This window comes from Rissa tridactyla, chromosome 7 (assembly GCF_028500815.1).
Source record: "Rissa tridactyla isolate bRisTri1 chromosome 7, bRisTri1.patW.cur.20221130, whole genome shotgun sequence".
Lineage (NCBI taxonomy): Eukaryota > Metazoa > Chordata > Aves > Charadriiformes > Laridae > Rissa > Rissa tridactyla.
The window spans coordinates 2316360-2342215 of NC_071472.1; the positions used below are offsets into that span (position 1 = coordinate 2316360).

Below are 25856 nucleotides of genomic sequence, written 5' to 3' on the forward strand. Positions count from 1 at the left end.
ATAGCAAAGAAACTTACCTCCTTTTTAACAATTTCAGAAGGAAACGCCTGCTTAGAGATCACCCAAAGTGCCCGAGTGCGAGTGTTTTTGTCTGAAGTTTTTACAGCAACACTGTTCACCATTGAAAGCAAGTCTCGTATTTCAGTTGCTGAAAACAGAATACACAGCACTCAAATTCTGTTCATTTAATTCTAATCAGCGTCTTAGCAAGTTTTGGGTCATTTTGCTCAGTTAACGTTACTAAAGATCCATTCAAACAGAAGTTGTTTTAAACTGTAAGAGGAGAGACTGAGATGAGACGTGAGGCAGAAATTGTTTGCTGTGAGGGTGGTGAGCCCCTGGCCCAGGTTGCCCAGAGAAGCTGTGGCTGCCCCATCCCCGGAGGGGTTCAAGGCCAGGTTGGACGGGGCTTGGAGCAACCTGGGCTGGTGGGAGGTGTCCCTGCCCAGGGCAGGGGGTGCCACTGGGTGGGCTTTAAGGTCCCTTCCCACCCAAACCATTCTATGATTCTATGAATCAATGTAACAACCAGGAATCACCAGGTAAAGGCTGAAAAACACTGATAAGCACTACCATCATACCCCAATTCCACAAACAAGAAAGCATTCTTCATTGTTTTTCTGCCTGGACTTGTTTTTTTATTACAAATTCCATAAAACTAATTACAGTACCTAACTGCTACCAAAGCATTTAGTGAAATTAGAAGTCAGTAAAACAGTGTTAGTATAACAGCATGAAAAAAAACACTAGTTTTTTTTGTACAAGATGGAAATAATGAACTGATCATACTTCTCATAGTAGAGACAAAACCACTGCACCACTTGGGAACAGTGAACTTGGTCAAAATTAAAGTATATGCTAACAAAGACATAAAGAAAGAACTTTGATCTATATATACACATACACACAACCGGCATCCACACTGAAGTTTGTTTGCTTACCAGATAATCCAGATGTAATGTTTGAATTAAAAACGCAGAATCCTAATGCCTGTAATGCTGCATTACTTAGCTCTGAGTTTTGATTAGAAATGTGTGCCTGAAAAAACCATAAACAAAGTTTCGGGTTACAGAAGTAGCTGTGAAGTATGGTCTTAATACCAACACTTCTGCTCAATGAAGCGAGAGCTGTCAAACACACACACTTGAAAAATGCACCCATTTAGGAAACTCTTCCTAATTACATACACTCCAAATCAGTAAAACAGTTTGACGTTCTGAAGACATTTTTGTTCTCTGTAATTAGACATCTTTACTGAAGTAACTTCTAAACATCCGAAGTTCTTTACTTCTTCACTTGCTGCATACTACCACTTCACACCCCCATTGTTTTTAAACATCTAAGACAGGAAAAAGAGATGGCTAAGAACAGTCTCTACCTTAATGATCAAAAAAATTTGACATTTACTGCATATTCCGATTCAACAAAGTGTTTCTAAAGGTGGACAGAACACACTTTTTCTCTTTTGTCTGAAAGATCAGATTTGACTGCCTAACACTGCCTGAACATATCTGAGACCCTGTATTTTATTTTTTCTGTAGTATTTTCTAGTAACATGGAAGATATATTTTGCCAACAAACCCTTACTGCTATGTCACTAGCTTGAATTCTTATGAAATGAACTTGAATTCAAGTCTTACAATGGCCACTAAGCTTGACCACCTAAACATATCTTTGTTCACCAAAGTATAAAAAATTAAATGGAAAAGACGTACCTTAAACACTTTGCAAAGTTGAGAAAAGTGTTTTCTGACATCTGCAGTGAATTCTTTGCCTTCCTCACCCGTCAAGCGACTTCGAGTTGCAGAAGGGAAACAAAGCAATATTCACAGGTCAAACATGATATAACTGACGTAACTTTAAACTTCTATTCTAAAAAAAATTCACTACCTAGCAGGGAGACATTTCTTTCCTTACAAAGCTAAAATACAACACTGAAGAAGTTTAAGAGCAAAAATGCCAGTGACCGCAGTTCGCCTGACGTATCAGTAAAACGCTGTACTATAAAGTACGCACGTCCTAGTATATTGGAAAAAATGAAGTCACTAATGACCCATTTTGTGTCTTTGTAAAAAACATTATGGGCTTTCACTTTTTTTTAATCATTTTTTATAAAAAGGTTTAAAAGTTAATATGCAAACTCTAAAGGACCGATGAAAATTAGATATACTTTCCACAGAAATATATAAGCTTAAAAAGCACATTCCTCAAAAGTAGTTCTAGAGTGCAAGCTCCCCACTCTGGGAAAATTCTGGTTTGACAACTAATAGCGATGACTTTGCATATATCTGAAGAACATCCATACAGAAAAGCTGTACTTGTCCTGTAAAACGTGAACTTATTAGTTTCACAGAGCAAAAAACCAACCATACTAAGTGCAATCATCCAGAAGACAACCTGAGAAATCTCTTAATACTATTTTTAAGTTATACTGGGTTTTTTTGGCAGTTACTACTAGAAGCCTGTAAAATCTTACAGTGTGATCAGTATCACTGACATCTAAGCAGTTAGAACTTTAAAAGTCACTACAAAACTGAGAGGCAGGAACTCAAGGGGGATACCGACAGAAAGACATAATGCCTTTGCACATATATGCTAACAAATTCAAAAGATCCAGGTAAAAGCAGAACCTCATGGTTAAGACATACTTTCCAGAAGGAAATGCAACTAAGAGAAGACGCGATCATTCCAAAACACAACAAATCTAACCTTATCAATCATATAGCTGACATGCAAGTCTTCTTTCAGGAGGGAAAAAGTTACTATTCCCCACAATCTCCGCAGTTTCCCCAGGAAATGTAAGAGGAGGCTCTCGGATGAGCACACACGCAGAAGACGCGCTCCCTCCCTCCCTTCTCCTTCCCCCACTCCATGCCGGCACATTTCCCACGACCTACAGCCGGCGGCCACGCAGTCCCGAGCCCTGCAGCCCTCCCCACCACGCGAATTTCAGGCCGGGCAGAGGCTTCCCTGCCTGCCCCGCCACGGCACCAGCGCCTGCCCTAGGCTCCCTCTCTCCGACCGCGGCCCGGCCAACGTGGGCCGAGCTCGCCGGCCCGGGCATGCACACCGTCCTCTCCCTCCGCGCCGTCGAGGGGCCACACAGGCTGAGGGCGGCCGCCGTTCCCTCAGGAGGCGCGGGCCCCCTCGCTCCCCTCACGCTACAGGAGAAGGAGGCGGCGGCCCGCACTCACTTGGCGATAGTGAGATGCGCGTCAGTGAGGTCCCCCAGCGGGGCGGCCGGATCCTCCAGGGTCTCCAGCAGCGGCTGCAAGCCGGGGCAGGCGGCGGGAGCGCTCATGGTGCGAGGGCCGAGCAGCTCAGTGCCGCCAGCACCGACCCCAGCCGCCTCCCGGGCTAAGATGGCGGCGGGCGGGACTCGCGGCGCGCGAGCCCGGGCTGCGCCGGTCCAGCCAATGGGAAGCGCGGGGAGGCGGGGCCGGCGGCCGAACCGGAGGACATCGAACCGGCGCCACGCGCGTTCTCCGCGCGCGGCGGAGCGCCGAGCGATGGATCGCTTCCCGCGCCTGGCGGGCACCGCCCCCGGCGGGCACCGCCCCTCGTCGCTGATTGGTGGAGTGGGCGCGGGGGGCTGTCCGTCTCGCATCTCCGGCGGCCGTCAGGCCCCGGCCCTGACAGGAGCGCTCTGTCTGTGCTAATCGTAGAACGGTTTGGGTGGGAAGGAACCTTAAAGATCTTATGGTTCCAACGCCCTGCCCTGGGCCGGGACACCTCCCACCAGCCCAAGTTGCTTCAAGCCCCGTCCAACCTGGCCTTGATGGGGCAGCCACAGCTTCTCTGGGCAACCTGGGCCAGGGGCTCACCGCCCTCACAGCCAACAATTTCTGCCTCACATCTCATCTCAATCTCCCCTCTGTCAGTGTAAAACCCTTCCCCCTCGTCCCATGGCTCCCCTCCCTGCTCCAGAGTCCCTCCCCAGCTTTCCTGGAGCCCCTTGAGGGCCTGGCAGGGGCTGGAAGGTCTCCCCGGAGCCTTCTCTTCTCCAGGCTGAACCCCCCCAGCTCTCTCAGCCTGTCCCCACAGCAGAGGGGCTCCAGCCCTCCCAGCATCTCCGGGGCCTCCTCTGGCCCCGCTCCAACAGCTCCGTGTCCTTCTGCTGTTGGTGCCCCAGAGCTGGAGGCAGCGCTGCAGGGGGGTCTCACAGAGCGGGGCAGAGGGGCAGAATCCCCCCCCGGCCCTGCTGCCCACGCTGCTGGGGATGCAGCCCAGGCTGCGGGGGGTTTCCGGGCTGCCAGTGTGCATTGCTGGCTCATGTTGAGCTTCTCATCCACCAGCCCCCCCAAGTCCTTCTCCTCAGGGCTGCTCTCCGGCCATTCTCCACCCAGCCCAGATTTGTGCTTGGGATTGCCCCAACCCACGTGCAGGACCTTGCACTTGGCCTTGTTGGACTTTATGAGGTTGGCATGTGCCCACCTCCCCAGCCAAATCATTTATTTGTGACTGGAATATAGTCTCTAGACTCCCAGAGCTGCTCAGCAGCTAGAATGGAGCTCAAGCTCTGCAGAAACCGCCCCACAGCCATTTCCAGTTGGGATTTTTTTGGTCCCCAAGTAGGTGCAGGGTTTCCGAATGTCAGGGAAAAGTGTCCTTGGGTCTTCGCTCCCTGCCATGGCTGCAGCACCACACGCTGCCCAATACCTGCTGTCATCATCTCCGGGTGGGAGACGTTAGTGCCTGGCTGTGCACGGTAATTCCCACCTCATGGTAGGTAAAGCCACTGAGAGGGGACAAGTAACGGACGTGTGGTGAATTACCTCAGGGCATTTGTGGGTGTAGTATGAAATAATGGCAGTGGCAGCAAATCTGAAGTGCGGAGAAGCCCGTTTTCTCAGGGGTAGTGATGGGCCTGAGCACTAACGTTAATGGCTGAGTCTTTAGTCATCCGCAGGGCTTCGTCATGGCGTTGGAGATGCTTAGCAGGAGTGCCTGTCCTGGAAAGAAACTCTTCCCCAAACAGCGTCACCACTCCGGCTCCATGGGGCTTTCTGGACAGGCAGATATTCCCTCTACACCCTTTGGTTCTGATCCACATCCGTTCAAGACCTGTTGCTTCTCAATTAAAGAAACAACAGAACAACTCCAAAACCAATGAAAAAACCATCCTAGGTCATAAAAAAAATGTTAACAGTTCTCTTCATGTGTTTTCCTTATTAACAAACACTTTTGCTGATCTTGGAATGACATTTTATAACGGGAGGATGTGAACAGGTTTATTCAGTCCACCTGGTGGCAGGATTAAAAAGCGCCAGTAGATTGTAGGTGCAGCATGATCCCATTAAACCTAGTGATATGAACTTTATTTCCTGGCGCTCACAGGAAATAATAGCATTATATAAAACATTAATAAATTCTTGGAAATGGCAGGGAGAAAAGCTGCAGTGCAAACGGCAACATTGCTCTCCAGTACAGCTGGGAAGCAGGATCGTATTCCCAGTGAAATTACAACAATAAAATCTCAAAGATGAAATAAATTTAAAGAACTGAGAATTAGAATAAATAAAGCAAAGACGGGTCTTACTAGCTTAAGATTCTCCCCCTCTTGTGCAAAACTCTGTCTGAGGAATTCCCAGTGCTCCAAACAAAAATATAATTCACAGGGAGATTCTCAGCGGGCATTAGACTTCAGCAGATCTGGGGTCAGGAAACCATCCAGAGCGAGAGAAAGAAACTCTTAAAATCTATTTACTGCTTTAAATCAAGAAAAATGTTTTAAAGTCTGAAAAGTTCTCAAGAAATAAAAAGAATTCATTGGAAACTCAGGACACGATTAAAACAGAGGTAGCTTTAATGCTGCTTCAGACTGAGGAATTTAAACTGAAGTTAAAAACATACGGAGAATGATTTATGCTCATCAATTCAAAATAGTACAGCCTTTTTAAAACCCGTGTAAACAACATACAGCATCTCGACAGGATCTTCCGAACAGATTTGCTGGTACTCGATTAGCAATTGCTTCTGATGCAATTTCATTTGATTTCATTTGATTCTTTACTAAGTGAAATCAGAGAAGTAAAAGGACTTGAACATCTCTTCTCTGGATGAGGAAACCCTGACAAAATTAATTGAGTAGTTTCTGATTCATCTCACAACAAAATTATGATGATAATATAATTGACTCTGTGCTTTTCATGCTGCTTCCCAGTCTTTTGACTTCAGACAATCACATGGGTGGCTTCTAGGCCATCCACAAGGTGAATTTATGTATTTTAAAAATAAGCTTACTCTAAAGGAAAATAAGGATAGAACAGCAAATTAAATTTAAAAAAAAAATTGAAACAGTCACACAAAAATTTTGATCAAATGGTGCAAGAAATGAGGAGAAGGAGCAGTTTATATAGAAAAATACTTTTAAAATCTTTGGTAACAATGAGTTCTTCAGATTTTTACAGTACTTGTAATGAAAAAATAGTCTTCTATTATTCATGTAAGTATATTTTATAATTTATTTCCTAGTATACTTTATTAACAAAACTTATATAAAAGCAGAAAATAAAAAGTCAGAAAGTTATGAAGAAAATGTCTTATCTGAAGAAACAGGAATCTGAATTGAGTTCTAAAACATGTTTCTTATTGAGCGTATCTCATTACTCTGCTCACATAATACCAAATTTCCCAGATAAGAAGTTTGTTTTCCCTTGGGATGTTGTATTCTTCCCATCACTTAACTTTGAAGGCATGTCCATAGTCATATACCTAATTTGAAAACCACCAGCAGTCACTGAGGCATCTGTCAAAAACTTCAAGGTCATAACATTGCCTGGGACAAGAAAAAGAAAAACAAAGGTTAGGTTTTCAGGTGGCATATTTCAGAGTTACTTTTAAAGTGCTCTTGCTTGCTTGCTTCTGAGACCTTTAGCGCAATCTGCCTGGTCTGCCTAGTTCCCGGCTGGGAGGATTCTGGTTCCATTAGCCCCATGGAAAACCAGGCAGACTCCCATCAGTTTTCTTTGTTTGCAGAACCCAGAGGTTGATAAAGTTTTGCTGTACCCAGTGCTTTCTGCAAAGCATCTCCTGTTCTTTAAAATGCTGCTCTGCTTCACTCCACCTGTGAAATGTCACACTCCGTGTGTGAGACACAGCTGGCACAGAGCCTCATGGATCCCTAGGTGACACAGCGGTGCAGCTGCTGCATCGCTCTCCCGCGAGTGTCATCTGCTCGTCTCCACCAGGCAACGGGGAGATCAGGGATGGCACAATTCAACTTTTCTATTCTCTTTCTGCTGATTACAGCTGTGGCTGGAGTGTGGTAACGCAAGTTTCAGCGCAGACTGTCCGTAGACTGTCCCAGGGAACACGGCTGCTTCCCCACATGGGTGGCTCGCGTCACATTTGTGCTACAGCGACTTTGTGATGCTTGAGCAAAGAGAGGTAAAAGTGGCTTCGATTTACATGTAATCAGACCTCGACCTGCTGTTTAAACATACACAAAGAATAATGTCTATAACCGGCTTTGGAACTGTTCTTGCAATCCTTGCTCTTGAAATGGGAAAAACTGGTGCATGAAGGCTGTGTGCATAGGTGGGCTCCGTCACTAATGCCGGATCTGCGGTGTGAAAGCTCAGGAACGTGCGTAGATGCACTACCTCCCTAAGGCCAGCAGGATGCACCCTGGTTATCTTCTAACTAGGCTTTTTTTACTTTTACGTTTATTTAGAAGTAATTGCACTGATGAAAGAGCACGCTGGCAGTTTTGAATAGCCATTTATGACAGGAAGCAGAGATTGTGTCTATGGGCATCTTAACCATATATTATTAGAAAGGAGGGAGAAAAGGTGCTTTGGGCTGATTTTTTTTTTTTAACCATAAAGAGCGCAAATATATTACCTGTGCTAATGATGTCGTCTGGCAACTCATCTCCACAAAACCTGGGAAAAAATAGAAATGGTCACGACTAAACAACGCAGGAAATCTGCCACAGCCCTGGTGGCTCGCAGGCTGTACTCTGCTTTGGAGCTGTGGCTTCCGGGGCTAAAGTGGTTACAGGTACGCAGTGTCTTTACTTCTCTGCTATACGTTAAAGCAATTGCCTAATGTATTTTTGTCATTATCTTATAGTAAGGTTGAGGGGAGGGAAAAATGCAGGAAACATTTTTCAATATATGCAGGAAGTAAATGATGCAAAACAAGAGAAAGAGCAATTTAACAAGGCGCTAAGGAAAAGAGCAATGGCCCAAGGCTAAGAAAGGAAAAACATTGTCAAATTTATCTGTAAAGGCAAAACAAATGGACTATATCCTTGCTTTGCTACACATGATTTGTAGAGAGGATGTGAAAAGTGGCAGGAATTGAGAAGTGTTTATTATCACTTTTTCTGGTTTACTTTTTGTTCTGGAAAATTGAGGTACTTCGTACCAAAACATGACTGCTAAAGAACAAGCAGAAAGATGACACTGAAAAAACGAAAGTGAGAATTAAGCAAAGAGGGAAACTAAATCTAGTAAGAGAGATGATATATAACACTTGTTCTGTTGCAATTTTGTTAGAAAATATTATACTTCTGTAGCAAATAGTAATCTAAATGAAATACATTTTTGCGAACAGTTTAACACCCTGCCTCCCTCCTTTCAATTAAAGCAAATACAAAATACTGTTTGAGATCGCTAGGAGTTATTCCTGTATAATGATAGAGAATTATGATAAGCAGTTAAGCAAAAAGTTTTCTTCCATGTCGTTTAACAAAGCAGAAAAGGGCAAAGTGCAATTCTCTGAAACTCTTTCCAGGCCTGTGTTAATGACAGTAAATTGCCAGGAAAGATACGTCAGGCGCTATTGCTACAAGTGTTATGGGCATTTCAGAGGTGGTAATTGGATAAGGCAATACAGTGTTCTTCTGAAGTAATGTTCTGGGAAAAAAAATCAAATAATTTGATTATTTGCATATTAAAAGTGGAATTGCTTTACCTGCCCACAAAGCCACTGATATCATCATAGCTATCATAGATCTCCAAGAAATCAGCCATACAAGCAGTGTCGTCTTCAACATCAAACTCTAGAAACTGTAGATGAATACGTTGTCCGTACTTTACTCTAATATGCCAGTAGCAAATTTGCTCGTTTTCATACTCATTTGGGTAGCCCGGTGACTTAAAAACATGTTTTGAATCTGTGAAGACTCCACCACATTCTTTTCCTGAGAGAAAAATAAAAACATCATAGCTTAAGCATTCATGCTGGATATGGCTATGGTTTAAATCTTTGTGCACTTTGACCCAGAAGATCCCTAGAAAATCACATAGGAACATCTGGGGTGATTGCACTTTTCATATATTTAAGCAGCCAGCATTCACAAGAAACGTCAGTCATTGCTAGCTTTTGGGAGCTGGTATCTTGGAAACAAGAGGCATGATCCAAAACTCACTCAATTCAGAGGAAAACCTTTCATGGACTCCAGTGGACTTTGGGCCAGAGCTAAGTGTTTTATGAAAAAGGCATTTGGGGTTTCTGGCTATGTCAAACTGTAAGCTTTACAGCTGTATTTCCAAGTCACCCTGCCATTCAGTTTCATCCTTTCTTCTTCAAAAACCTCCTGAAAGTGTGTCTTCCTCAAGAAAACGTATAAAGGCTAGTTATCTCACACACTGCATTGTACTCCTGTTATTGCTGCAGCTCTTCACTCCCTTTGGAATGTCTCCTTTGGGACGAAAAACACTCATTCTGGTTTGATTCAGTGGCCATTTGAACTCTAACAGCTCCCTGATGGTGGGACAAACCAATTTGGGGACCTCACACGGCCTGACGTTAGGATTTGTCATAGTTGCCTATGTTCAGACCTGGGGGAGGGGGAGATACTTTCTAAGGGTGATCCAGGGCTCCTGAGTTGGGTCCCTTAGGCTGGATAGTGTGATTAAACCTCAGTCTGTACATTGTCCTGTACTCTTCAGCTGCAGATCATTGCTAGGTTGGATGTAGATTTCAAACACGCAAACAGTTCCGCAAGTTCCTCTTGACATCTTTAGCATCCTAGAGAAGAGCACCGGCTCAATTCAAGCCGAGGTTTGTCTTTGTTCCCCCAGGCTACTTGTCTCCCACCTGCAAAGCAGACAACTCTGCCAGGCTTTTTTTTAGCAGGCTGTCCATCAAGCGTGAATACATATCCTTCATGGGGCTGACTCAAGCTGCTGAGTGTTGGCAGTTCTGGTTTCCTTTTGTCCTCTAACCAAACAGTGCGTTTGGAAAGTAACTACCTCTCAGCCCAGAGGAGGAGGCTGACAAAGGAGAAAGTGGGGCTGACAGCTTACATGCAGTAATAGCGAATGCAGTAGTCCCGCTTGCAGTTCTCTTTGTATGCTGAACATCTGTGAGCGTCCCCCACCCCACAGAGCTATTTGATTAACAACTGCCCCGCTAACATAAACAAGCTTCAGCCTTCTGAGCACAAACAAAATGTGCACAGCTGTACAGACGTCACGGACAACTCCAGCTTTTGGCTCTGCCAGGCAGGGCAGTGCGCTTGGAGGAGCAGGAGAGCCAAGCAGCGCATAGAGTTGACACACACCCCCGCACCCCCACACACAACCCCCCACACCTGCTGGGAGCTGGATCTGTCAGGTATTTCAGTCCCAGACATAGCATGCATTTTCAAAAGTTGTTCTATCTCGGGCACAAGAAAGAAGGAATAAGGGTTAACGCTAAATTTAGCCTGTTTACAGGCAAAATATCTGGAAAATGGTTCCTATGTTAAACAATTCAGATTACTTAGATGAAGTTGTAGGCTAATTGTAAACACTCTTATAGAAAACAACACATTCACACATCACGTGGAAATATTACTTACCTTTTTAATCAACAACAGCATATCACTGTATTTTTAGTTTCTGAAAGGACTTTGCTTAGGCCCAGTTACATGTGGTGCAATGCAGCGCAGGGACACGGAGTGCTGAGCAAGCCAGATCAGCTGCAGGTAACGGCAGAGGGGGCTTGGTGCAAGGCTCCAAATACATTTCTATCAATACACCCCCCTCCTCAGACAGCATATTTATGGCATTGAAGCTAATTCATGCAGAGCCGGGGTGCCTTTGCGCAGCCAGATAGCATGGAGTGTAGTCATAATCTTAGACCCGAAGAGCAATGGGTTGTTTTTAAACACACCGTTAGGGTTGTAGCAGTAGGCATCCCATCTCTCGCTTCTGTTGAGGCGAAACCCGTAATCAACAATACCCGTTTTTCCAAAGCCACAGTTGGCACCAGCTTTTACTATGGGGTAACCAACTCTGCCCTTTGCCATCCAGCCAGCAGCACACACGTGGAAACCTGCAACAGGGAGAAAACGTGACATGGATGTTCTAAATGGGTCCTGGGCAAGAAACTCTGCTTTTTATTCTAGTAGGTAAAGCCTTACTCAAGCTGATCAATGACTTGGGTGTAATTGGCCTAATAGAAATTGAATTACAGGAAAGAACAGTACTGTGAGAGGATAATTTTAAACACAGAATATAAAATTGCATTGTGTTCTCCACAATATGATTATTGGTACTTCATTTGAAAACAGAAATCAGATGCAGATGGACTATATATTTTCCCGGGTAGTGAGTTTTAAGTGCTGTACCAGCATTTGTAATCAAATTATATGCTGGATGAGTTACATAAGTGTGTTCTTTGGCTCCCTTTTGAAGTCATCCTATCTCAAGAGTTTGCAGCATTAAGCTCTGAGAGTGAATAAAATACTACATACGAAAGAGAGCTAAGAAAACAAAGTTTTTACTTAAAACACTTTAAATTTAAATACCTGAAATACCTCAAGTATTTCTTGCTAAACAAAAAGATCCTGTTAATGCATTTTGTGGCTGAGAACTTAACAACAATAGCCAAAGAATGCAATGTTATTTGCTGTCTGATAGAGACCAATTCAATGTTTTCACGGAGACGGACTGGAACATATTTGTGGCGCCCTAGGACTATGAGCTACTCAGAAAAGACAAAAGTACCCTTTTTACATGTGTGCTGGTGCTGAGAGCCAGCTTCTGACTCAACGGCGCAGCCTGCAAATTTCTAGAGTGGAGGATATTTTCCATTGTTTTCCCAATGCTCTGAATGAATTCATAATTTCTTATTAGGAATCAGATAGGAATACAGTAGAGCCCTCACTCAGCTCCGCTTTTCGCTTCAAGCACACCACTCTCAGAGCAAGTACAGCTGGAATAAACATTATGACAACATCTTGACTGATGATATGAAAAATAGCAATGCACATTTACTGTAGAAACTCCCTGGGGATAAACACCTTCCCCTGCAGCCCCCAGGTGCTGTACCTGGGGAGGTACCGTTGCTTCCCAGCTCAGCCAAACAGCTCTCCGCTGGGTGTTACTGGTTCCGGGACTGCGCTGCACCCAGAGCTCAGGGGCATGCAGTGTGTGCAGACGTTATCCCCGACAGCTCCGTAGGTAGCGCAGTCATGCTCTGTTACTGAGGGGGGAAACTGCATGCAACTTGGGCAAAAATCCAGGGAGTTTACAAGTCTCCCAGTCCCAGAGTTCACAGCATTCATGAAAATACAAGGCCGGCAACATTATGAACGAGCGAGGTGAAAAGCAAACAGCCGTGATTTTTTTCCAACCTATTTTTCTTGCTGCCTCCAGCTGCTGATACGTGGCTAGGTGTCCTCCCTCGTATTCACAGACGGCTTTTGCTTCTGCATAGGTGAGCTGGTACTTCCCAGATCGTGCCTCCCTGTGATACACTCCAGCTGCTCGTTCTGTGGGACCAAAGCAATAAATGATTTCAGTATGGTATCCCAGCTGGCCCATCCCCTGGCGTGCTCTCACCGCCTCCAGCAGTTTCCCCCAGACCTGCACTTTGGGCTACTGCCCAGATGAGATGAGAAACAAAACGTTCAGCTAGTGGCTATGCCACTTGGAAAGTGTCAGGAAAATATGTCCCTCCCAACCCAAAGACATGTTTTTGCAACCCAAAGGTATGTTTTTTTTGGGAAAAGTTTTGAACAACAGAGCTAGTCAGAGCTTGGTGAGGTTTTGAACAACAGAAAATCAACAAATGCAGGGAAGGACTCCCCTAGGACTACTCAGAAGGCAGTAGTTATGGGAACGATCGGCTGGTGTCAGCATCACTAGTTCTGTGTGTCCTGACTCAGGGGAAGCTCCTTCTGGATTGCTACCACAGCATTCTTTTGGATGTAACTATAAGTGCCTTTGTAAGATGAATCAGAGCTTTGTTTTGAATCTCCAGAGGAGTTAAATCAGAGCTACTTAGATAGAGGAGAGGCAGAAACCGATGAGAATAAAAATGTGAAATAAAAATATCTGAGCTTGTGTCACAAAGGGCAGGACCAGAACAATTGCTGGCTGACATTTTTGCTGCACAGAAAATTAATACACTTTTTTCATTATTTTTTTCCTTGCTGTTGCAAGTACAATATAAAGCAGCTTTCCAGGGAAAACTAGAAACTGTCAGTACTACTGCAAGTTTCATAATCTTTTCGTGTTTCGCTTGTCTGATGCCATATGTATGGAAATCTGTCTCAGAACCAATCTGCATATGTAATCTGAATGGCATTTTTGTTTAGATGTTTCTTATATTTAGTATAATCCGAGAAAAATGGTTGTCTGTAGCTATCGCTAGACAAAATGGCTGAAAAAAGACGCAAAACAGGAAGCATTTTTCACAGTAGTTATTTGTATCATGGGAAAAAAAGAATGTCTTTTCTAGGGACATACTTAGAGTCAGTAGTTTTGGCTAGGTTAGGATATTTTTTAAAAAAAATAAAGTCACCACTGAATTGTGGTTAGCAATGGTGAGAACCCTTGCTAGATATAGAATGACGTTTGCCAATGTAGTTTTTGGACCCACACAGTCACTGGCCTCATGCCCAGTGAAGTAAATGATATTGCTGACGAGAGTCTCGGAGACGGAGAGCTGCTTTCTGTAACATCACTGGGAATGTCACTGGCATAGGCATGGGATAACATATAGCCCCAGGAAAAATCTTAATCTTTCTGAAGAAGCCAGCTCTGTTGCAAAGAAGAGTCACAAAAATTAACAGCTGTGGAATAATTGTATGTCATATTAAAAAAAAAAAAATCTATTTTAATTAAAAAATTATTCATAGGAAGTATTATTTTTCATTCATTCAGTAGTCTACCGTGTCTAACCTGGTAAATCCACTCACTGCTTCTTTACACTACGATTGTATTGGATTCGGTGTGCCTGAATTGAAAATCTGAGTACTACAGAAAAGAGCGCACCATTTAGCCTCACTGCACGCTCCGGGGACAACCTGGAACTGACAATTCATGGCAGCTGAATTCTAAGGTTTGTCACCTTTGCAAATGTGGCCAGCCACAGCCAAAGCAAGAGCAGCCTCAAAGCTTATTGTCAGTGATGTTTGCTGGTAAAAGCTCCCATCGCTCCGGCAGCCACCTTTGCGAGACCCACCCCGTCCCTTCCTTGGAAGTGCTGCTGGACGTGCCACCAGGGATCGGCCACTGCTTAGACTCATCACTCTTGGAGCTGACAGTAAAAACTTCTCATTTTCAGTTGTTCTCCTGACTTTTTCACCTGGCAATATTGTTTTCAAATCTTATCCCTCAAAAGGTATCCACCCCCGCTTATTGACGCTAAAATGCCAGTATGGACAGGCATCACGTTTTACAGAATATTGCTGGAAAATCTGCTCTCCGCAGCATCTGCAAGGGCTGCTCTACCAACAGCAGCACCACTGAGTCTTCCTGCAAGGTCTTGGTGGGTGGCATTACCCTGCTGAGAGCAATGACCAATCTGTATCTCTCTCACCCCTTTGTAAAGTGACAAAAGTAGCCTTTGGAAACATACAGACCACACACACGTACTCTGCCAAGCTTCACGATTTGATGCTGGCTCGGTGTGTCACAGTTTAACGATACAGTATTCCCTAACAGTATATCCTAATTAACTGATCAGATCTTTTTGTATCTAACTGGCCGGGCATTTTTTTCCCCTCCCTCTTAATTACGTTAGGGGCTGTGCAGAAAGATAAACTGCACCAGCAAAAACAGACCTAGGTCAAAGCATTGCACTTATTAACAATTAATATAAATTCACATATTTATATATCTGTATACATATATACAAATATTCACAGTCATACATGAACACACACACACACAAATTACTGCAAGTCTTTATGGAGGCGATATCATGGCCGTGTAGATAAACCTGCATGAAATTCTGCTTTTACTTGCGAGCCCAAGCGCGTGCCTACCACTGTAAATGCAGTGACCGTTCATACACCGTGGGGCCAACACTACAGAGTACGACGTGCCCCAGCCTCAGCGCGGCATCTTCTCTGATGGGGACTCTGCTTGAAGGCTGCTCTCTTTATCTGACCTGCCGGAAATCTCCTCCTGGGCAACAGGGAGAACTTTCAGCAAAGTTTGTTCTTTCTTTGCCTGAAAACCTGCGTATTGGGACTGTTGTCTCAGGGGTTTCTCCACCCACTTTTTTTTCTTTGGTTCTTACTCAAAAGATCATGGGTTACCTGGCTGACAGGGCATGTTTCTTCCAACTCACATTTCTTAAAATCTCTCCTTGAAGACCAGAGGCAGCAGGATCCTGCAAGGACAGTGACCCTCTACTCACCCACAGCATGGGAGATGGTAATAGGTAGCCAATCTCTTCTGCACAAACACAGTAAGAATGAGATTTGGCCTAATACAGTTCCCTCAATATGCATGACACAAATACTAAATACTAAATAAAAAGAAATATTTAATTGTTAAGCAGGGGATGGCCATGTAGAGTTACTGGCACGGGCCTCTGCTGACGCACACAGTGATACTCGGAGTACTCCACCAAATCATAGAATCATAGAACTGTTTAGGTTGGAAGGGACCTTGAAGATCATCTCGTTCCAACCGCCTACCAAATGGAGTAGGTATGGCCTCTAAACCGCATTGACGCACGGGAATGTGCGAACGGGGATGAAATTCGGAACACAAAAAGCACAGCAGCTGTCCTGGGAAACCTACCTTGTGGCACTAAGAACTGGCACTCGACTAAACATACGAGCATATTTGGGCAAGACTGTTCTGATCCTCTCATCAGTTCACAATAAACCTTCGGTTATAATATGCTTGTGTCAAAAATGAGCAATAATGAAGTTCCATTCACACAGGAAAGACACTAACAGGAAGGCAATAGAGTGAGCTGCAGCAGCGCTACATGCTCACTGAGGAAACAAAAGATGCTTTGTAACAAGACAAAAAGTAAAAGACACGAGCATTTCTGACTGGCATTAACTGAAGATTTTATATTTGTGCTAATGATTTCCTGAGGAAGAAAGCTAAAATGGAAAACTCCCTTCATTTTCAGTTTGGCCTTGATAATGCTTTATCAGGAGAAGAGGAGATAAGCAAAGCTCGGATGTTGCTGCGCATTCCTAGATTTTATTCAGGGGAGAGGGTCTTGCTTTAATACTCATGCATGCTGAGTATGAGATTGGGGTTACTGGGTTTATTGTTCAAGTTACACCTTTTTTTTTTTTTTTAAATACAAAGATGCGTAATTGCATGGCTGTGATTTTGCCAAATTTTTCTTCATATATTTATATATAATGTCATTGAATTCCATTGGTAATTCAATTAACTGCATTTTGAGCTTTGTTTCAATAACTTTATTGCTGTAGTTACACTCAATGGTGCATTTCTAAAGGAGCTTCAAGAGAGTCCTGGAGATAAGAAAGTGGAGTGGTTATTTCAAAGTTGCACACTGCGCTTCCAGATTTTGCACGTGTTTGTTTATTTAGAGCTAGTCATCAGTTTTTACCCCAGGGTTTATTTTTATTTACTCTCATGGTAAATGCTAAAGGTGTAGAAAAGCATAATTTTGTTATGCATTCCAGTTAGCACTCTGTTTCTTCATTTTAAAGAAATAGCAATTTTTTTCTTCAAATTGACTTCAATTCATAAAACTGCTTAAATGATCACTGTTATCACAAATTCGCATTTACGTTGTAGAAGCCCCTAAAGGTGACATCCAGGGTGGCTGATTGCCGCGCTCACGTGGATATGCCAATATTTGCAAATAAAACACGCAGGGCCCATTCTGTGGCCATGAGTGCAAGCGGCACGGCGTGTGCCTGAGCTCCCTTCCCCACCATCGGGGGGGTCTCATCCAGGGACAGTCCGTGGTCCAGCTCTCCCTGGCGCTGCACTGGAGTACTCTCTAGCAGACCAGTGGCTGGCTCGGGGCAAAACTGTGCCAGGGAGCGTGAGGATGGTTAAACCACAGACAAGACCTGTGCTTGGCCATGTACTCCTCACTTAGAATCGTACAATCATAGAATTGTCTAGGTTGGAAGGGACCTTTCAGATCATCAAGTCCAACTACTTGTGCAGGGACAGCCTGTACCAGCTACAGAAAAACCACGGCCTGAGCCAGCAAGCCCCTTTGCTCATTGCTCCGACCACATCCCTTCCATATGAGAGCACCCATCACAGCCCGTATTAAATTCAACTTGTCTGCTCCTACCATCAGGGCTTAACACAGCCTCAGTCCTACCTATCTTCTGTGTCTCTTTCCTGTTATTCCCGACAAAAATACAAGCTTTGCTTGCTTCTCGCGCAAACCTCTTCTCTGTCATCATTTTTTTGAATAGCAGCCCCTTGAGGTGGCGGCGCACGAAGCTGCCAAGCTGTCCTCCCTCGGAGCTCTCCCCCACCTGAGCACCTTCCACAACTATGGGACACAGCAGGCGCGTTCCAAGTTTAGAAGGAAAGGGAAGTCGTTAAAAATGTGCAGTCAAATGGAAAACAATATAGATCACTTCTCCTTCTCATTTATGTTCCTGTTAGTTTATGTGGTCCTCTGAGAAGGGACCGGAGTCACGTGGTTGCTGCACCAGCTAATAGAGCGTGGCCCCAATCCCTCACGAAACATCTAAGCACAACAGAAACAGTACCGGCTACAGGAGTTCCTTAAAATCCTTAAAGAAATACACAACATCCTAGAGAGGTAAAAGGAGTTTGTGAATATTTGTCTATAAAACGGAGCACTCAGTGTATGTTCTTGTTTTGGCTCCTTTACGTGACTATATTCTGGATATGTTTTTCTGTTGCATTGGATAATTATGAAGACCTATAAAGGAACTCTAAGAGCTATTTAAACCCACTTGAAGTATAAGAAACTATTCCCACAGCATTTTCTATAGCCCTTTTGGAATATTCTCTCCACTGTTTAATGATGTGAACAAACCAACGGCCAAAACATACACATTTTTGTACTTTCCTGGAAACCTAGGAAATATTATTGCTATTATTTCCAGATCATTTAGTTTCATATGTAGGACCCCAGGCATTTGAAGTATGTTCATGCAGAAAGTAATTCATTCCTTTGGCAAATGTTTCTTTTCATACCCATTTTCCTTCATTAGAAGCAACTACTATTTAATGCTGTTTTCACTTTACCTCATGCTGCAGGAAAATACATTCAGATGAAATATTCCATAACTACTTTTCCCTGCACTTCAGAGAAGTAGTAAAAATAGTAAGCTCATAAGGACAAAACTTACAGTCGCTACTCAGATAAAAAAGATAAAATAACAAAAGGATTTTGCTAATATTAATGCAGGATTCAATTTTGTACTGCTAGGTGCTCATCTTTATACTGTTAGGCAAACACAGTGACTTTTGCAGCAAAACATTCATGATTAAAGTATTTCTTACCTAACCAAATGGAGTTATGCAGCACTCCGTCCTTGAATCCCCATGCTTGAGCCTTGTCCCACAGCAGGGCAGAAACGAAAATTAGTGCAATCATCTCTTCCGAACTATTAGGCTGTAAATATTCCCTGTTAAAACACTCAGGGTAACCTCTGCTAGCTGCTGGCTAGATCCTATTGGAACATCTGGTAGCCAGATCTTAAATAGTGCTTTCAGCTGTGAGGTCAGCAAGCCTGCTCCAATTGTGCTTGCTGTAGTATTATTACACAATTAAATGTGATGTCTGCAGTCGTCCATGTGACTCACTTTTGGCTCCCTCCATTCCCAGCGTGTCCAAGAAACCGTTCTATCCCTCACTACTGCAGCACACATGAACACTTTGCAAGCCAAAGTCTGTTCATTCTTCAGCACTCACTGTCTTCAAATTCCATAAAACAATAAAACTAATAACCAGTCTATCTGCTTATAGAGTTTCTAGTCACACCATTTACAGGACTGAAGAGAATCACACATACTACCTCTTATTCTCATTTAAGCATTCTGTTCTTTCATGTATAATTTGGATTTAATTTCACAGTGACTAATCAATGAAAAAATGTAAGGAGAATATTTTGCATTGGCTATCTGAACTGAGTTTCCCGACATGGAATCTGTAATTGCAAGTCAAACTCCCAGATCAGCATAAAACTGCAAGTGTCAAAAACAGATGCTCTTTGTTCTGCAAGTGGGAAATAAAGCTAAAATCTTCCCCTCCAAACCACAGTTTAAAATCTGATTCATAGCGTGACAGCTGTCTGCCGGTCTTCCCTTCTGGCTGCAAGTGAATACTGCAGCTGCTCCTTGTGGATGAGTGGGAGAGTAGAAAGGGGGAAAGATGACAGGATGGAAAATGGTCTGGTGCTCCACGCTCCCGAGCAGCCATTGGAAGACTCTGCTCTCCAGTTCTGATAACATTCGTAACTTCTGAGTCAGGAGCTACAGAAGAAGTTGTGCTCATGACCATGAAGACAATCAAATTAAAATAAATGAAAAGGAAAGGGTGGAGGACTCTGTGCCTACTCAAAAATATTTTACATAGATGACTGTTGTACCAATGAGGAAGATATTCTTCACCACACCAGTCTGAACACAAAGCGATGAATGCCTAGCTACGCTGCATACACAGGCACACACACACACGTATTCCTCCCACCTACAACTCAGGCAGCTGCTGAAGGGGAGAGCTGTGGGGAAGAAGAGTTGAGAGAGAGAGCCCTTCCCCTGCGTCGCAGTAGCAAGGCATCTTCCACCAAAGTACCGATGTCTTGACCTGTCACTCTTCAGCACTCACTGATGAGAGCAAACCCGTTCTTCCAATGAAGTTCACCTATCATACATTCCTGCTGTATGCCTTACCCACTCGGTTTGAACCTGCGGTGTGCAGCAGTAGGTGTACAATCTATACGTGTCTTCTCATGCCCAGCAAAGCTCATGTGCACTGGTGTCACGGCCTGGTACTGGGACTTTCCACTCAGGTATCCCAGAAAGCTGATGACAGCCTGCTGGTTCTCTCTGACCAGCCTGGGACATTCCGGGCTTAGTGGCTTATTGTCCTCTTTCCTGTGCTGGTGAGCTATCACAGAGCGGGATGCTGGGACCAGGGACATTGCCTGCCAGTTTGTTCACGAGTCTCTACCACACTGATGGTCCCACCACACTGCTTGTCGCACCATATGTTACAGCTCCTCTGTCACCAAAACAAGAAAGCACTTCAGAGACTTAGAATCATAGTCATAGAATTGTTTAGGTTGGAAGGGACCTTTCAGATCCTTGAGTCCAACCATCAACCCAACACTGACAAAGCCACCACTAAACCATGACCCTCAGCACCACGTCTGCCCGGCTTGTTAATACCTCCAGGGATGACAATTCCACTACTTCCCTGGGCAGCCTGTTCCGATGCTTGACAGCCCTTTCAGTGTAAAGATTTTTCCTAATATCTAATCTAAACCTCCCCCAGCGCAACTTGAGGCCATTTCCTCTTGTCCTAATGACTTGTCTCATTGCATAGAGGTAGGAGCCCTACTCCATTTCTTCCTTCTAGGTACAAGGCTTGGTGCTTTATTTGTACTTGTTTTCTATGGTAATGCCCAAGAGATAAGAGTCCAAGCTTTTTGTATGAGACCTAATTTGACATTACTCTGTGAAAGCATTCTGATAGAAGTCTGTTGCTTTCTAAACATCAACATCCCAGACATGTATCTGAGGTTACCTGGGACAGGAGTTACATAAGTATAAACCGATGGGGTGGTGGTGAGTTGAGGAGACAGTGCTGAGTGTGTTGCTCTGGAGCATTCGTTTCTCATTAGCTGAAGGAGACTGGCACTTGTCCTTTGCTGGTTTGGAGTTGTGACATATTCATGGTATCTTCTGGGAACCTAAAAACAATAAAGAGGCATGAGGGAAGCAACGAAAACCAAAGGAAAGTGAAAATCCAACAGCAATATAATTCACTGGTAATCCAAAAAGACAAACTACTGATTCAGACAAAGAGAATCCTCTTAGGCTGATGCGAAGATTTCTCTTTCTGGAAGAAGTATGACATGGATGTCTATCGCTGCACAGGCCACCTTTTCTCTCTGCCGTTCCATGCAAATTCCTCTGGATGATATTGCAACGTGAGTTGATAGCCTAACGATCTTCTATCAGAGCCAGATGTCTACACCACAGGGGATTGTTCTGTTCTGTGGTAGGCGCGTCCCAATCCCACAAGATCACAAAAATGTGCTAGTAGTGACTAACTCATAAAAGCAAGGAGTGAACACCAACTTGGAGATGATTTGTGATGGACTACCATACTGAAATTCTTGAGAAAGACACTCATGCAATAATGAATAAAAAAATATTTTTTTACTGAAGTTAACTGCTAACGGTGAAAGGCTTCAATTAGAAAAAGCAACTTAATAAATAAAGGACATAAAGTAACAAACAGTTCTAATAATGACAGCGCCTGACAGCATCTCTTGATTTATACAGGGTCTAATGTTTGATTGAATACATACCTCCCCGGAGGAACAAGACTGTCTAATAAGTCCAAAGAAATACAATGGCTTATGAATCACGGAATCACAGAATAACTGAGGATCACGAGAGGTCACCCAATCTTGAAGCCAGAATTCAGATGTCTGTTGTAATATCCTCTGAATAATCCCTCAAATTAATTTGTGGGACGGTGACAAAAGCTTTACAGGGTTCAGTACATGTTTTATAGTGACGAGTAATTGGGTAGGGTGAATATTTTCATACCTGAGGAAACAACTTAATGTTTGCTATTGTGTTGTAGTAACATTAGACATATGCTTCAGATTCAGCCCAGGCATAAGTCTGTGCAACTTGCAGCGTCAATAAAGTAACACATTCAGACACTGAGTCCTACACATCTGCCTCCCAAGTGAGCTGGAAAGGAAAGTTTTCATCTGCAAATCCTAGCAGAACCCCTCACCAAGAAGAAGATATTCCACAGCTGTACATGGGCACTTCCAGACATTCATCTGACAGTATTTTCTTAAGTTTTCTTCCAAGTTTTCCACATTTAAATATATCCCAGACAAATCTTATATAAATTGTGGGGGGAGAGGGAGATGGCTTTCCTTAACTCTTTCCACACACACATGTGTTAAGAAATACAGTTTGAAAGTTATTCTGTGGTTTTGACTGGTGTTGGAAGTGAAGCCCTAACTTGGTAGTTCTCAAACTGTGATGGGAAGCCCGCAGCGATATAAAACTAATTGCAATGACACAAAGGAAAAACAATCCAGTAGCTTAATGGATGAACCACTGAGGATGAAGGAATTTAAAAAAAAACAACAGCAGTGTTACGTGGGTCATGAATCTCTTTTGCATTAATTTAAATATTAAGCACCTAAACTTTTCACTTTTCTATTTATAAATGAACAAAAATGGTAAAAATATTTCTAGCTTTTGTATTCAAAGATTCATATATTACTATCAGTGATATAGAATACATTACAATTATAGTGTTTATAGCTTTGAGAGTGACACCAAGAATGACGTATTTAAATGGAAAGGCGTGCAGGGAAGAGCCTTTCATTGGGAGGGGTCTTTTGCAAGAAACTGTAATCTCATTCAGAAAAAATTACTTGGTGGAAAGTGTAGGAAAAAGGGATGCAGGGAAAAAGATAGCAAAACAATTAAAGCTAGGTTTTTCTTATGAGAAAAAAACCTAAAATAGCTGATGTGAAAGGGGGAATATGACCACACTGATTGAATTTACTTACTGGGAAACCTGAGAATGGAAGAAGAGCTATTTAACCTAAAGAAAGAAAGGAAAACGTTAGCCCAACAACAATATCATCCCATCTCATCCCATATAGAGTTAAATTTAGGCTGAAAAGCAGAAGTCAATTTCAATCCGTAAGACCAGAGAAGTTTCAGAACAGCCAAACAAACAGAACACTTAACTTATTTTGAGATGATGTTTGAGCAGGAGCTTGGATGGTGTTCTCTGAAAGAAGGCCACTCCCAGCGCTATCTTATTTTTAGCTCATTTTAAATAAATCTTATTTTAAACTTCTTTTTTTCCATGAACTGAAGCTGTCAAGGTACAAGTTGAAGGATTGTCCCATACTCCAGAACCTCCTTGGGGACCTTAAGAACCATCAGATCCCAACCATCTGCCACATGGCAGAAATAATTACACCTGAATTATTCCTGGCAGATACTTGCGTAGCCTGTTCTTATGAACCCGCGGTGGTGGCAATTCCACAGCCTCCTGGGGCTTAACTCTTCCTAACAGTTTAAATACCATCCTTAATCAAAACATCTTGTATTAACTAAAATGTTTCCTGCTGCGACTTTGGCCTATTTCTTCTTTTTGCTTCAGCAGACTTAAAGTCGTGGATTCTTTACCGCCTCTTTGTAGCAGGAAAGTTATGTTACAACTGTTACTCTACCTCGCTTCAGGTCTCTCCTGAAAAATAAACAGGCTCTTCTTCTCATCTTTCCTGTAGCTCATATTTTCTAGACTCTTGATCATTCTTGTTCCTCTCCCCTGTACTCCTTCCGGGTGGCCGGCATCCTTCTTGAAGTGTCATGCCAAAACTAAACACAATACTCCAACAAAAGACTCTGCCGTGTCAGATAGCGCAGAATTGCGTCATATATTTTCCAGATGGCATTTCGGTTTATACAAAATCCTAGTTTGGCGTTTGCTGTTAGTGAAATTTCCTTTAAAAATAAATAGTTTTTAAAAATACCTATTTCATGCAAAATGCCTTTGAAAAGAAGATGCTTTAAGTGTGAAAATGCAGCCAAAATGAAAGGAACCGATGAGATTTGGTAGGCCTACCTGGGTATATTAATCCGCTTTTCCAACCTCTCTTTTCTTGTATGCTTTCTGTTTCTTTCAGTGAAAGCTGAAAAGTGTTACAGAAATGGTGTATTGTGGAAAAGAGTTGAGGGAACTCTTAGATTTATGTTTTGGACTAGTGAGAAACTCACTTCATGATGAATTTACAAAACAGGTTTTCTAAATTGTCGCACATTTGTTGTACTTAAAGACGGAAGGAATTTCTAATGACATTTCCTAACTTTTTGTCTCCCCTATATGCTTCAGATGATGCAATTTTAGAAGAATTTTATAACGTGAGAACTTATTTGGCCAATGATTTTACTATTTATTGTCACAGTGCTAAGTTAACCTTTCAGAGAGTATTTTGTCTTATAACTATTTTAAAACTTACTCTCCTTTGTCTTCTGGTCTAATTCTCATTGAAATCGATGCCAATTTTTATCAGCACATCAATGAGATAAGAAACAACCGTGCTGTGTAATGGTGCTTTAGTTAAAAAAAAGCAAAGAAAAAACTTCATGTGAAAGTTGAACAAACCAAAAACATTTGGGATTATTAAAAGCAGATGTTAGGAGAGTATAATGGATTCACTTATAAAAAATCTGAACATTTGCCAAGTTAAAATATTTGTCAGTTGAAATCCTATAGTGACAGTAATTCTAAATAAAACAGTTGAATCTATCAAAATTAAAAATATATACAGATATAAAATTTAAAAGTGTCTCATTATGTTCTTCTATGTTTACATTTTACTAGACTACACAAATATATTGAAAAATCACAAAATATTTTAAACACAGTTTCTAGAATCTGATACTGAAGAATGGGTAATATGGTAGGGGGACGCCAAGACAAACAGGCTCCAAAGATTGCCAGGAAACTCCTAAAAGAAAAAATACCTTGCAACTCCAGCCATCGCAAAGCAAACTGCAACAACTTTTGGGGTGTACGTGTGTGTGTATGTGAAAATATTAATATTCAATTGCAAAATTAATGTATGCGAAGAGTCAGATGTACAGAATTTGGTCCCTCAGTATCATAGTTAAAACACTTGAGTTTTGTCCACTGAATACCACGTATCAAACAGCCAATGTAGTAAAAAACTTGACCCAGGCCTTGTTCTTCCAGCGTTCTTAGAATGACGCTTTTTTCCTTCTCTCGGATAGAAGGACTGTTTAGTTTTCTAGGCAAAGTGGAGCAGCTTTAAAGGGAAACGCTAAGAGAGAATCACCACAATATATCTACGGACTGCTGACTGGCATATGCCGTTGTGGCTAAGCTGCGTAGGTTCAAATACCTTCAAGCAGATGAAAACGTTGCACCTATGTTTCGGAAGCGGTTATCCAGTGGTGCCACTACAGAAAGGTCTTCTTGCCTGCTGGGAAACGAAACTTGCTTCAGAAGAAGATCCCGGGGAGGGTTCTGCTGCTCCGTGTTCCTGCAGCTGGTCACACTGAAGTCACATCTGACCTCAAAAGACAAATATTTTGGTTCCCAGAAGAAAACCTGCCCACCAAAATATTGGTTTATCCCATCAACTCAACATTTATGCTGTGCTGAGCACCAGGATGTGCTCAGACATTAAGAAGATTTTAAGGATACATACATGCCTGTAATACATACATAAAAGACCTAATAATCAGAGGTTTAAAAGATGATGTGCTTCTTTTTAGTAAGCATGTCCATAAAAATACTAGTGTCTGGCAAACTTATATGAAACATCTAGTATTTACATTACAAGGCTTTTTAAAAACATTGTATATTAACTATTTTTACATTGGTGAAAGCAAAATGAGAGCCAAATCGCTGGTGCTCATTCAACCACATGGAGACAA

The 25856-nt window shown here is 42.8% G+C and overlaps 2 protein-coding genes across 3 annotated transcripts in view; both read right to left on the reverse strand.

Moving 5' to 3' along the window:
• The window catches only part of RIF1 (replication timing regulatory factor 1), a 31058-nt gene extending 27681 nt beyond the window's left edge, over window positions 1-3377 (reverse strand). The window contains exons 1-4 of the mRNA XM_054207854.1: window positions 3195-3377; window positions 1716-1794; window positions 942-1038; window positions 18-148 (exon numbers count right to left, since the gene is read on the reverse strand). Of these exons, the coding sequence (XP_054063829.1) occupies window positions 18-148; window positions 942-1038; window positions 1716-1794; window positions 3195-3301 (414 nt within the window). The 5' untranslated portion in view covers window positions 3302-3377. The remainder of the gene's footprint in view (window positions 1-17; window positions 149-941; window positions 1039-1715; window positions 1795-3194) is intronic.
• A 2427-nt stretch (window positions 3378-5804) lies between these two features.
• Window positions 5805-25486, reverse strand: TNFAIP6 (TNF alpha induced protein 6). Of its 2 annotated transcripts, XM_054209153.1 has the most exons (7): window positions 25319-25486; window positions 20923-21088; window positions 12575-12712; window positions 11110-11271; window positions 8923-9151; window positions 7846-7886; window positions 5805-6778 (listed from the first exon to the last, which is right to left on the reverse strand). In XM_054209153.1, exons 2-7 carry the CDS (start codon window positions 21014-21016, stop codon window positions 6615-6617), a joined length of 828 nt encoding a protein of 275 aa, XP_054065128.1. In that variant the 5' UTR covers window positions 21017-21088; window positions 25319-25486; the 3' UTR covers window positions 5805-6614. The 2 variants fall into 2 exon arrangements, with proteins under 2 accessions (XP_054065128.1, XP_054065127.1); XM_054209152.1 differs by lacking the exons at window positions 20923-21088; window positions 25319-25486 and adding an exon at window positions 18675-18824.
• Between the last annotated feature and the right edge of the window lie 370 nt (window positions 25487-25856).